This window comes from Phocoena sinus, chromosome 17 (assembly GCF_008692025.1).
Source record: "Phocoena sinus isolate mPhoSin1 chromosome 17, mPhoSin1.pri, whole genome shotgun sequence".
Classification (NCBI taxonomy): Eukaryota; Metazoa; Chordata; class Mammalia; order Artiodactyla; family Phocoenidae; genus Phocoena; species Phocoena sinus.
Window position 1 is genome coordinate 79,569,663 of NC_045779.1, and position 12,438 is coordinate 79,582,100.

The 12,438-nt window shown below is 57.8% G+C and overlaps 1 protein-coding gene across 1 annotated transcript; it reads left to right on the forward strand.

The window, feature by feature from the left end:
* LOC116742277 (voltage-dependent N-type calcium channel subunit alpha-1B-like) lies at nucleotides 1-6,482 on the forward strand. Its single transcript, XM_032609602.1, is given in 8 exon segments — nucleotides 1-164; nucleotides 268-354; nucleotides 2,825-2,836; nucleotides 3,190-3,325; nucleotides 3,475-3,591; nucleotides 4,886-5,093; nucleotides 5,333-5,562; nucleotides 5,946-6,482. Coding segments are annotated over 8 exon segments (1,491 nt in total).
* Nucleotides 6,483-12,438: the final 5,956 nt, after the last annotated feature.

Below are 12,438 nucleotides of genomic sequence, written 5' to 3' on the forward strand. Positions count from 1 at the left end.
ATGCAAACACAGCACACACTGCCTGCCTGGTTTGGGAATGATGACACCTCACCTCTCGTCCCTCCTGCCCTGTCCTGCCCGCACTCCAACCTCCGGGACACTTCGGTTCCCCATCTGACTCCCGACCCCTCCAGCTGGCTGGGGACAGGCAGCCTCATGAGACGGTGTGCACAGAGCTTTCTGGCCGGGCCGTGAGGATGGGGACCGGGTCCCCCCCGTGCCAAGGAAGCAGGCGTCTCACCCGGATTTGCCTCCGGGCTCTTGAAGGTGGACTGAAGGTCAGACAGTCCAGAGGCCAAGGGCCCCCGAGGAGCGGGGTGTGGTGCCGGTAGACCAGGAGCAGCTGCCCCTCTGGTCAGTAGAGTCCAACAACCCAGGGCTTTCTGGTTCCTGGGGGGAGGAGAGGGCAGAGGCAGTGGGGGCCCAAAGACAGGTCCTTCTTCACCTCTGGATGGAGCCACTCAGCTGAGTCCAGGAGCCCTGGGAGGAGGTCCAGACCCTGGGGTGGATCCACCTGCCAGGAGAAGGCTGTCCGCCTTCTCTCTTTGGTGGCCTGAACCTGCCTGTGTCTCTGGGAGCCCAAGCAGGTCCCGTAGGCAGCCATCCCAGGGGTGGAGGTGAGGCTTCAGGACTGGTGGCCTGTCTGCCTCGGAGGAGACACAGTCAACAACCCCTGGACACCTCCCTGAGTCTGGAGCCTTATCCCTTATGTTGGTCCCAGCCCTTCCTGGCATGCTGTCAGGAGGGTACAAGAGGGGCACCAAGCCACATCTCACCCCAGCTGCCCCCCCCCCCCCCCTCTGCAGTCTCTCATTTTCCACCCAGCCGTGACCCAGCAGCAGCCCTGCCCCGGGCCGGCCTCGGGTGTCTCTGGGCCTGGAGCTGGCCTTGGCCCCGTGGACTTCGTCTCTGGAGCCTCGGGGCTCCCTGCAGAACAGCGTGGCTCTCGCTCTAGTTTTCTGGCCTGCTTTAGACTTTTCTCCACTTCTTAAGCCTCTCGGCTAACTTGGAAGCAAATTGAGCGTGAATTTGCTCATCAGGCAAGCTGATGTTTCTGCTGTGGATCTCCAGCCGGCCTTGCTGGTCACTTAACTCTACCAGCTGCCCTGGCATGGTGAAACAGCTCTTTTCCAATTTGGCATTACCCGTGGCTTCTGAAAGTGTAAAATCAGAGTTGACAACCCAAAGCCGCCCCGATGCAGCCTGTCATTCCCTCCATGTTCATTAGCTCAGATGCCCCCCTGCCCGCTCCCTGCGTGGGACCAGAGTGCGGAGGTGAGGCTGGAGGCAAGGAGGGGATCGAGCTCAGCAGAGAAATCCCTCATTTGACCTGTTTTTTCGTTTAATCCGATGCTGGTTAACTGGCTCTGTTTTCTTGTCTGCTTCCTCCCCCTTCCCTCCTGCTGCGCCCCTCCCGTGGACCCCACTCTGCCTCTGTCCTGTGGGCCGGGCCTCCAGTGGGCGCATCAGTTACAATGATACGTTTGAGATGCTGAAACACATGTCCCCGCCCCTGGGGCTGGGGAAGAAATGCCCTGCTCAAGTTGCATACAAGGTAGACCCCACGCCCACAACCCGCAGGCTGTCTGTGCTGCGGCCGGGCTCCAGTGTCTCTTCTGGGGCTTGTCCATCTGTTTGTCTGCTGCTGTGCTGTCTCACTGTTTCTTTCTCTTCTCTGCCCCGAACATCTCTGCTTCCTTCCCAAACAGAGGGAAGCAGACACCACGAGGTGTCCCTGCACTGGCCCCTTGTCCCCCAGGGCTGCGCCTCTGAGAGCCCCCGGGGAGGCTCGGGAACATGGAGCTGGAGCCCACCAGCTGCCTCTTCTCCTTCCCTTCTCTTCCCTAGAAAGGAGGGGACAGACCAGCTTTTTTGACAGAGCCTGTTTTTGTTCTGAGCTCAGGACCACACTCTGCTCCTCCGTCCCCTAAGCCCCTGATGTGGGTGGAGTTGTCTAGCCCTGAGGGTCTGACCCTGGGGGAGCAGCGGCCTGCAAGGTCTCTGCAGGGTGCACCTGAGGAGCCTGCCCCCAGCCCCGCATGTGCAGAACTTCCCGGGCTGGGGAGGGAGCGTTTTCTCTAGGGCTTCGTGGGTTCACGGAGCCTTAAGAAGGAAGGGTGCTGGAGAGAGGCATCCTGCCTTCATTCCTGGGGCTCCAGAGGGCCCTGCGGGGTGAGAACAGCCTCTGGGGCCTGGGTGGTCCCATGTCCCTCCCATCCTGCTGCTGAGGGCCCAGCGGGCTGAGCTGCGAGGAGGGGGGTAAACTGAGGACACCGCCAGGCCTCCTTCCCGGGTGGGCGAGCAGGCCACATGGCCTCATCCCCAAACCTGCTCCCACCTGCCCCTGCATCCTCCGTCACCCCCTTGGTGAGTAAGCACCTTCCATCCCTCCAGCGCTCCGCCCTCTCAAGAGCCCTCAATGCTCCCAAAACTCAGCCAGCATGTGTCTGGGGCCTGACTGCTGTCTCCCTCTCTGAGCAGGCTTCCCACCAGAGCTTTCATCTTTCTGATTCTGTCCACGCTGTCTGTCTCTGTGCTCCGATTCTGGGCTTGCATCTCTCCCCTGGCTCAGCACAGCCTCTGGGAGCTAAGTGGCTCCTCCAGGCCATATGCAGACGCCTCTAGTGTCTTCCTTGGTCCTCCCTTGCCCGGCATGTGAGTCGAGCCTGCCTGGAGGCCGTGCATGAAAGGTTGTAGCTTTGTCCCCAAGAAGGAGAGCTGTGTCCACACTGACACCTGGGGCCAGGGTGGGCAGCCAGGGCCGTGATGGGGTAGCCTTTGGAGTTCCTCCCCGGGTGTGCTGGCCAACTCCATGTTCTGGCAGTGAAGAGACCAGGTGAGGCCTTGTGGTGGGTGGAAGTGGATGGGCTTGGTGAGCTGGAGAGGGTCAGGAGATGCACAGAGCGCCATGTCCAAGAGGGTCTAGGCCCAGGCAGAGACTCCTGTCTGTTTGTCCTGGTCTCGCCCCTCTGCTGCTCCCTGAGATTCCTGGCTCTCTGCCCATCAACTCTGAGCGGGCACGACCACTGCTGTACCTCCACTGGAGAGTGGCCACACTCAAGGGGCCTCCTTCCTCTGGGCTCCTTCTAGCCCAGAACAGGGTCGGGGTGGAGGTTTCTGGCGGGTGGGAGCCAGGTTCTGTGGTCCATGGACCTCCAGGCCCACAGGACAATCCTCTCTCCTCCACAGACATACCCAGGAGGGTGGCATAAAGGAGTCGGTCTCCTGGGGCACTCAGAGGACCCAGGAGGTGCCCTGCGAGGTGACGATGCCCCTGGAGCATGGCCACTCCACGGAGATCCCGGTGGTGCAGACAGGAAAACCAGTGAGGGGTCCCAGGGCTGGGGGTTCGAGTTGGGGGTGGGGTGAGAGTGGGAGGGTGAGGGCGAGAGCAGGATGGGGGGAGGCTGGCATGGGGGAGAAGGTGAGAGTGCGATGGGGGTGGGTGTGACTGGGGGGCTGCTGTCCCCCCAGGCTGTGGATGTCCAGATGCAGAGCATGGCCCTGAGAGGCCCTGACGGGGAGCCCCATCCCGAGCTGGAGAGCCAGGGCCAAGCGGCCTCCATGCCCCGCCTGGCAGCAGAGACTCAGGTGGGTGGTCTGGGAGGGTTGGGGTCATGGGAGGGGGTTGGGGCTGAGGAGACTTGGCATGGAGGAGCTTGTGTCCCACATGCGGGCTTTGCTGGGGTGGTGCCTCCCCGAATGCACTGTAGCCTGGACACCACCGGCCCTCAGAACCCTCAGAACACCATGCTGGCCTCGAGAGGTGTGGCCAGGCCAGCAAGAGTCCCCGCTGCCCCGTGTCACTGGAACCCTCAGAACACGATGCTGGCCTCGAGAGGTGTGGCCAGGCCAGCAAGAGTCCCCGCTGCCCCGTGTCACTGACCAAGCCCTTCCCTGTCTCTGGGACACACCTCTCCCACTCCAGCTCTTCACTCCCCCAGAAATCACACACAGGGCCTCCTCAAGCCACCCTTTTCCCTCATGTCCTCTCGGAGGCCCTGGGGGTGACCCTGCTCCCTCTCTGGACACTGGACGTTCTTTCTCTGGGACTCGCTTGACCACCTGGCAGGAAGCCCCTGGCCAGGGGGCTGCAGTACTGTTTCCCGGGCTCAGCCCCTGGTTTGAGCATTCCTCTTCCAACCCCTCACTCCCCCGTCTCTGCCCACTGCGCCTGGTGCCCTCCTGGCCTGGCCACCTCCCTTTGGTGCCATGCTGGCGCCTCTTCTCCCTCCTTGATGCTTGAGCCCGAGCAGTGGCTCTGGGTGAGTCCGTTTCCGTGGGTTGTGCTTTCAGCCCTGGGAGAGCAGCCTCACGGTGCTGGATGGACGAAAGGGCTGGCACAGTGGTCTCACTGTGGCCGCTGAGGCAGCTCTGGGCCCCCCCTCCCGGGATCCTTCCAGCCAGGCCAATAGGCTCCCTCTTCCTTGCACCTCCCTGTCCTGTAGGGACGCTGAGGCCAAGAGGCCTCCTGGGCCCCGCCCGGCCTGGGAGAGACAGACAGGCACACAAACAGCATTTTGTGCAAAGAGCGCTTCTGAAGAAGCGGTGGGTCTCGGGTGGGCAAGACCAGTCCAGGGAGAGGGCAGGGCTTGGTGGTCCCTGAACCCCAGCCCCGCGGTGGGCCTCCCCAGGGACCCTGCCAGACCGTAGGCCAGGCCCTCCGTGGCGCCATGCTCCCCCCTCCCCCACCAGCACCCTGGGACACAGCCTCCCTTGTCTGGGGAGACGCCCCAACTTCAGGGATAGAGTCCCAGGCCCATTCTTCCCGATGGGACGTGTCCTGTGGTCTGCCCAGCCCCGGGTCATGGCGGCCTCCCCGCCGCCCTGGGCCTCCCTGGACCCCACTCTCAGGCCGTGCGCCCACCCGTGTCCCCGCCCGCAGCCGGCCCCAGGCGCCAGCCCCATGAAGCGCTCCATCTCCACTCTGGCGCCCCAGCGCCCCCTCGTGGCTCGTCTGTGCAACGCCGCCCTGGACCGCGCTCCGGCCAGCCAGGCCGCCCCCCACCATCACCACCGCTGCCATCGCCGCAGGGACAGGAAGCCGAGGTCCCTGGAGAAGGGGCCCAGCCTGTCCGCAGACATAGATGGCGGTGCGTGCGAGGGGTCTTTCGAGGGGCGGTGGCTCGAGTTGGGGGCTCAAGAGCACATGGGAACCCTCTTCCTTTCTGCACCTCACAACCCCACAGCCAGCCCTGAGCCTGAGACCAGGCAGGAGCCCCCCAACCCAGCTCTGCCCTGGGACCCTCTACTGGCCCTGGGGGGCCAGGCCGGGGTGGGGTCTGTCTCGCCGCCGGCTTGGCTGTGCTGACTTCTCCTCTCCCCCCGCCAGCACCCAACAGCGCCGCGGGGCCAGGACCGCCCTCAGGGGACGGGCCAGCAGGCTGCTGGCGGGAGCGCAGCCGGTCCCAGGAGCGAAGGCAGCCCTCCGCCTCCTCCGAGAAGCAGCGCTTCTACTCCTGCGACCGCTTTGGGGTCCGTGAGCCGCCACAGTCCCAGCTCTCCCTTAGCAGTCACCCTGCGTCGCCAGCCGCTGGGCAGGAGCCAGGACCCCCGAGACAGGTACGTGGGCCTCAGGACCCCGCCTCGCCCGCGCTCCCTGGGGTCCGGGAGGGAGCCCCTTCCCGTCCTGGTTCCTAGGCCCAAGCCTGCGCTCCTTGCTTCCCGGGCCCGTCCATCCTGCCGGGCGGAGCCCTGGCCCTCCTGCTGTCCAGTCCCTTCTTTGCTTTCCTTCTGACTGAGCTGGGCTGGGCTGTGGGCTCCTGGTCCCTGGCCCTGAGCCTATCTCTTGCTGTCACCACCATCCCCAGACTGCCATCCCACCCTCCTGGAGCCGCCCCAGGTCCATCCTAGCTGCCCGCCCCCGCCCCCCGCCATGGCTCTCCCCTGTGCTGTGCTCTGTTCGCCCTGTCCTTTGGGGGTTGCTGCGTTCCCGTTTCCTGCAGGGCAGTGCTTCAGCGAACGGGAGCCCCCTGCTGCCAACATCTGGTGCTAGCACCCCTGGCCGCGGCGGGCTGAGGCAGCTGCCCCAGACCCCGCTGACGCTCCGTCCCAGCGTCGCCTATAAGACGGCCAATTCCTCGCCCGTCCACTTTGCTGGGGCTCAGACCAGCCTCCCTGCCTTCTCCCCCAGCCGGCTTAGCCGTAGCCTTTCAGAACACAACACCCTGCTACAGAGAGAGCCCCTCAGCCAGCCCCTGGCCCCCAGCTCTCGGATCGGCTCCGACCCATACCTGGGGCGGCATCTGGACAGCGAGGCTGCTGCCCGCACCCAGCCTGAGGACACGCTCACCTTCGAGGAGGCCGTGGCCACCAACTCGGGCCGCTCGTCCCGGACTTCCTACGTGTCCTCCCTGACCTCCCAGTCGCACCCCCTCCGCCGGGTGCCCAACGGCTACCACTGCACTCTGGGGCTCAGCTCTGGCGGGGACGGCCGGGTGCGGCACAGCTACCACCACCCCGACTAAGACCACTGGTGCTAGCCGCACCGCGACCGGCGGGCGCGTCCCAGGTGATGAGTTTTATCATCCGCGCTGGGCTCCGGGAGCGCTCGGGCGCTGAGGCGGGGGCCGCAGCCCCGGGAGGAGAGCCTCGCCCCTGTGTCTCCTTCCTCGCGCTGGGTAGAGCGGTTTGTAGAGGGATGTGGCTCCCCCTCTACCCCTCCCGCGCTGCCTCCCTGGGTCTCACAGCTCAGAGCCTACACAGGACGCGGCTGTGTGTGCTGAGCGGCACTGGGTGAAGGACCCAGCATCCGAGGTGTGTCCTGGGAACGTTTTGCAGGAGGTCTGAATCTTGTGCGGATCATCCTTCATCCAAACGTGTGGTGCAGAGGAGCGGGCGAGACCTCAGGACAGAGTCGGTGGTAAACCGAGCAGGTCTCGTCAGCCCCCGCACACCAACAGTCCGGTGGCGCCCTTCGTACCTAAAATGGCAAATAGGCACTAGAAACACACGCAGATGCTCTGTCCTCTGCCAGACACAGTCAGCCCCGACAGGGACCAAATCTGGACAACGTTCTTGCTGTTGGTTTTGATTTTCAGTCACGACACCCTTCACTCGTTTGTTGACTCTATATACTTGATCAGAAAATAAAATTAAAAAACCAGAATAACGGGGAAGGGAATGTTAACATGACTGGAAAACATGAAACCTATAGGAGGACCTCAGCCTCTCAGGATGTGTGTTCTCGGCTTGCTCGAGGACATGCTCTGTGTCCAGTCCAGGCGGCCGACCAGACCACCCCGGCTCCCGCGGCTCTCGACCAAGTGCCTGACCTCCTAGCCCCTCGCGCAGGCTCCCGGGGGCGGGACGGGAGGCCTGTGTGGACTGCGAGTGGGCTTTGTGGAAACTATTCCAAACAGCAACTGAGTAGAAAGCGGATGTAATGGAGAACGTGCAGAACATCCAGTAGGTCCGTCGTAGTTGGAATGAAGCGGCCGTTTGCCCTTTTTCCTCGAACCAGTAGAGGCTGCCGGGCATGTGTAGCATGGCCCGCGTGGGCCGGTCAGTCTTTCTACACCCGATTCTCAGGGACGGGGTGCCTGACAGGCAGGGCGCGATCTCTGTAGTTGTGCAAATTTCTTTTCACAGAAGACTCATCGGGGAGAGGCTGGTGGGAAGCGGGGGAGATTGGATGGGGTGGGGGCAGGAGGAGTGCCCGCGTCTGAGCAGATGAGGGCAGCTGGGAACCAAACGGAAATGAGGCCGGAGCTCGGAGGAAGGAGCAGCTCAGCTGCAGCTGCTGAGCTGGGCGTCTGAGCCCACACTCTTTCTGGCACAAGAGGTGGGAAAGCAGGCAGCCAAACGAAGTCCCGCTTCAGGGCCACATTCAAAAAAGGCCACTGTTAGGACGTGGTGCATAAAGCACTGGAGACCCTCTGTTTTGTGAACAAAAGGAGCATTTAGATGAGTAGATTCGGACGTGTCCTCCGTAGTTTGAAATGTGAGATGATCTCTTTGCTGGACCATTTGAGTGTTCGCATTGGCTTTTACCCCATGATTCTCCTAAAGAAACTTGGAGTGTGAGGTGTGTGTGTGCGTATCTGTGTGTCCCCGTGAGTGGATGCCGTTAACCCATAGGGCTATGCAACAAAAGACACACATTTAATATTAGAAATAAAACACACAAGACCGCCACCTGTTCTAGGGTTTGAGCATGATTGTGACCAAACCATTTTATAGAATTTCCTTACTTGAAGGCACAACACTCTGAAACTTTAAAATAACAGAGTATTTTACTCAAGTAGGATATAATTAAAATCGGAATCTCGGGCTGTGCATGTCCTCCCTGGCTCCTGCTGCAGAGCAGAAGCTTGTGTATTTTGGTAGATGTTTTGTCTCTGGTCCCCCCGCCCACATTATTTTGAGTGTATTCATTCTGTGCAGAACCACAGCTGCTTCCCCAGGCCATGTTGGGCAGAGAATCCACTTTTCCGGACCCACACAGCCATGCTGGCTTGTCTGGATTCTTCTAGACACTGGAATTGGTGAAAATTACAGAGAGCGGGGGATATACTGCCTTGTTTTCCCGACTCTGCGTTTTGTTTCTGTACTGTCTCTTCTCAGCTGTCACGTTTCCCCGAAAATCTCATAGTGAGTTGCCAAATTTGAAGAGCATCAACCAGTTGTCTGCATCTGGAACCAGTCAAGCAGTGGCTGTAGTTTGAATAAGGTCTGTGTGCATGTAAAATATATACATATATTCAAGTATGTGCATGACATGTATATCTTCGTACTTTTTGATAAAATGTATTCATTTGTTAAATTTTAATTATATTTGATATAAATCAAGGGTTTGTTGCAAAACTTTATATTTAAGAACAGTGTTTTAAAAAAACAAAAACAAAAAGAGAAGTCCCAACCATGCAACACAACTGGGACTTGCTTTAAAAAAAAATTCTGTGATTGACTAGTTTGCCTGAGTAATATTTATCAGCCAAACTTTGGATTCTGCTATTGTTTCTACAATGACATTTTGTATGAAGCAAAGTCCTTGGATTAAAATAAAACTTAGCAAAAAATCAAAAACAAAACCCCACCGTGCTGCTGGGTGATATATGCAAGGGGTGCGGAGCCAGGCGGATGAGCCATCTCTGTTGGTACGGGGCTCAGAAGAAGGTGAGAACCTCTTCAACTTGCTCTGGGGCTGTTAGGATGCAAGGGTGGATTAGGCCCAGCTTCATGGTGAAGATCAGGGTAGGCCTGTGGCTGGAGGAGCCAGGATAAGGACTCACGGGGGATGTGGTTGTTTTAGGGGTAGGAATACAGTTTGGGAGTTGAGCAGGCATTGGCTGAGGTTTGGGGTGGCTGTGTTGGGTGGGTTAATGGTTAGAGGTTAGAGTTAGGTTTGGGGTTGAGGTTGGGATGTAAGTTAGAGTTGGGGTTAGGAATTAGAGGTTAGGGTTAGGTTACAGGCAAAGGGTTTGTCTATATAACCACTAACAGTGTAGGGTTATGTGGGTATAAGAACTAAGGTTTTGTTCAGTTTACTGTACATTAGAGTTCATTTAGAAAAGGCGTAATCGAACAGGCTTAGGTTTCAGACAAAAATGAAAATTATGGTTCTGATTACACTGGGAAAAGGGATTGGAGTAGGGTTCAAATTTTTAGTCTGTTCTGCTATGGGCCTATATTTGGATTAGGGTTAAGGGTGGTGTAGGATCATGGTCAGGCTCAGAGGTTAGGGTTAGGGAGTAGAGTAAGGTTCAGAGTTAGAGGGTCAGGAGTAAGGATAGAAATTCAGGCTCAGGGCTCAGGGTTAGAATGTAGGGCCAGGGTCAGGGTTAGAGGCTCAGGGACAGAATTAGAGGGTACATTAAGAGGATGAGGGGCTTCCCTGGTGGCGCAGTGGATAGGACTCCGTGCTTCCAGTGCAGGGGGCCTGGGTCCGATCCCTGGTCAGGGCCCTAGATCCCACATTCATGCCGCAACTAAGAGTTCGCATGCCACAACTAGGGGGCCCGCATGCCACAACTAGGGCGTTGGCAAGCTGCAACTAAGGAACCCACGAGCCACGACTAAGGAGCCCTGAAGCCACAACTTAGGAGCCTGCCTGCTGCGACTAAGACCAGGTGTAACCAAAAAAAAAAAAGAGGATGAGGTTTTTTTTTTTTTTTATTTAGTCTGCAATTAAAGATCGCAGCGATTTACTTATTTATTTTGTGGTACGCGGGCCTCTCACTGTTGTGGCCTCTCCCGTTGCGGAGCACAGGCTCCGGACGCGCAGGCCCAGCGGCCATGGCTCACGGGCCCAGCCGCTCCGCGGCATGTGGGATCTTCCCGGACCGGGGCACGAACCCGTGTCCCCTGCATCGGCAGGCGGACTCTCAACCACTGCGCCACCAGGGAAGTCCGAGGATGAAGTTTTGAGGGATTAGAGTTAAAGGATGCAGGCTAGAGGGTCAGGATTAGAGGGTTAGGTTAGATGGTCTGAGTCAGGGCCAGGGTAAGGGTTAGGAGTTTACAGGTCAAGGTCGAGTATATAGGGGCTAGGGTTTAGGAGTATTAGGGTTTAGGTTTAGAGATTAGGAGGTTAGGGTTAGGGAGTTAACAGTAGAGATTTGGGCGTTAGGGTTAGTGGGTTAGTGTTAAGCATAACTGGCCCACGACCCCCCTAACCCCTCACCTCTGTGTCCTCTAGGATGGACAGGACTTGCCCTGGGTCACTCATGAGTGTGGGGTTCACCTGGACCGCTGGTTATCTACCCTCCGTCCTGGAACCTGATAGCAGAAGAATGAAATGTCTGCTCAGGTCACTGACTGTTTCAAATCCAACTCAACCTCAGTCAACTGTTGTTAGGGCCTCAGAAGTCCACAGGGTTTCCTCCTCCCATCTGAATTGGAAAGAGTAGTGCTGGCCCCACTTGGCCTGGGCAGCCCCGGTCCAGCACAGGCCTGGCTGAGGTCACTCCATGGTCATGTTATGAATTTATACAGAACTTGGTGCAGCGACCTACCAGCCCCCAAGTGCTGCCTCCTGAGGGCTGGTGGGGCCCTCCTGGGACTGCAGCCATCCTTTGTCCCATCTGAGTGAGCATCAATAGACATCAGGTCTCAGGACAGCCCTTGACCTCTGACCACCCAGGCAGGCATCTGTGGTCCTCCAGCTCAGGCCAGTCTGGTCCCTGTCAAGCCTCTGTGGCCAATTACTGAGCTGACCATGCTGCTGGGCAACTGAACAGCTAGCTACCTGGGCAGCACAGACAGTCCTTTGGGATGTTTCAGTTACTAACATCCATGTGGTTGAGAAAAGGGCCTCCTCCCTCACAGGCTCATAGCCTGCCAAGAGAGGTAATAACCGTCTAAACATTTGAGTGTGTCCCTGACACAACAACCATACAGCAGACCATGGCCTTGCAATCCTTTGGGCTTCCAGCTGTAACAAACTTTTGATATTCATACTCATTAAGAGTCAAAGATACGGGAACAACTGGGCCACCCAATGGACAGTTTCACACTGAGGCTGCATGGTCTTGGAGAGCCACGTGCACCCATGTGGGCTCTGAAAGCTGCCAATTATGGATTCCATGATACGGAATAATCCTTGAGCCTCCCACTGCTTCACTGAGTAAGAATTTCCTAACCACCATAGCATTTAGTCTCTGCTCTTTGTAAAGGAGGGCGGAGACTGGATAAATGAGCAATATTGTTCTCGGGGGATGGGTGAGTAATGTGGCCAGGGGGCAGGTGTGACTCCTGGGCTCCCACCACCAGAGACATCAATGAGCGCTGTGCCTTTTGCAAGAGGAAGAGGTTCTTGCTGTTGTGGGAGGACAGCAAGAGCACTGGATGGGTGGCTGCAGCCCTTGACCCTAAATCAACCCCTTCCTTCCTTGGCCTTCAGATCCCACAGCTGTGCAGTGGGCTGTCAGTGATGTGGAATCTGCTGCTTTCTGCCAGCATCTGTTCTCATGCCAAAGTCCAGAACCTCAGCTTTCATTTGGGAACTTCTTACCTGTTTCCAGTCCAAACATTTCCAGAGGGCTGATGCTACGTTCCACCTGCCTTGTAGATGGGCATATGATCCACATCTAGCCAATCCCATGTTACATCCTATGGGTGCTCTGATGGGTTCAAGGGCGATGCTATGACCCAAAACCAGGCCAATGACGTTTATTTTATTTTATTTTTTGGCCATGCTTTGCACACGGGATTTTAGTTCCCCGACCAAGGATCGAACCTGTGCCCCCTACATTGGGAGCGCAGAGTCTTAACCACTGGACCACCAGGGAAGTCCCATCCCCTCATTTTCAAAACTGCTATGGATTTAAAGCACACAAGATGATTGTGATACGAGTGGCCTTTTCAATATGACTTCTTTGACTTAGAATGTTTTCAATGTTTATCCATGTTGTAACATGTATTATCAGTGCTTCATTCATTTTTTTTTTTATTGTGGTTAAAAATACGTAACATGGGGATGGGGGGCAAGTGGAGGGA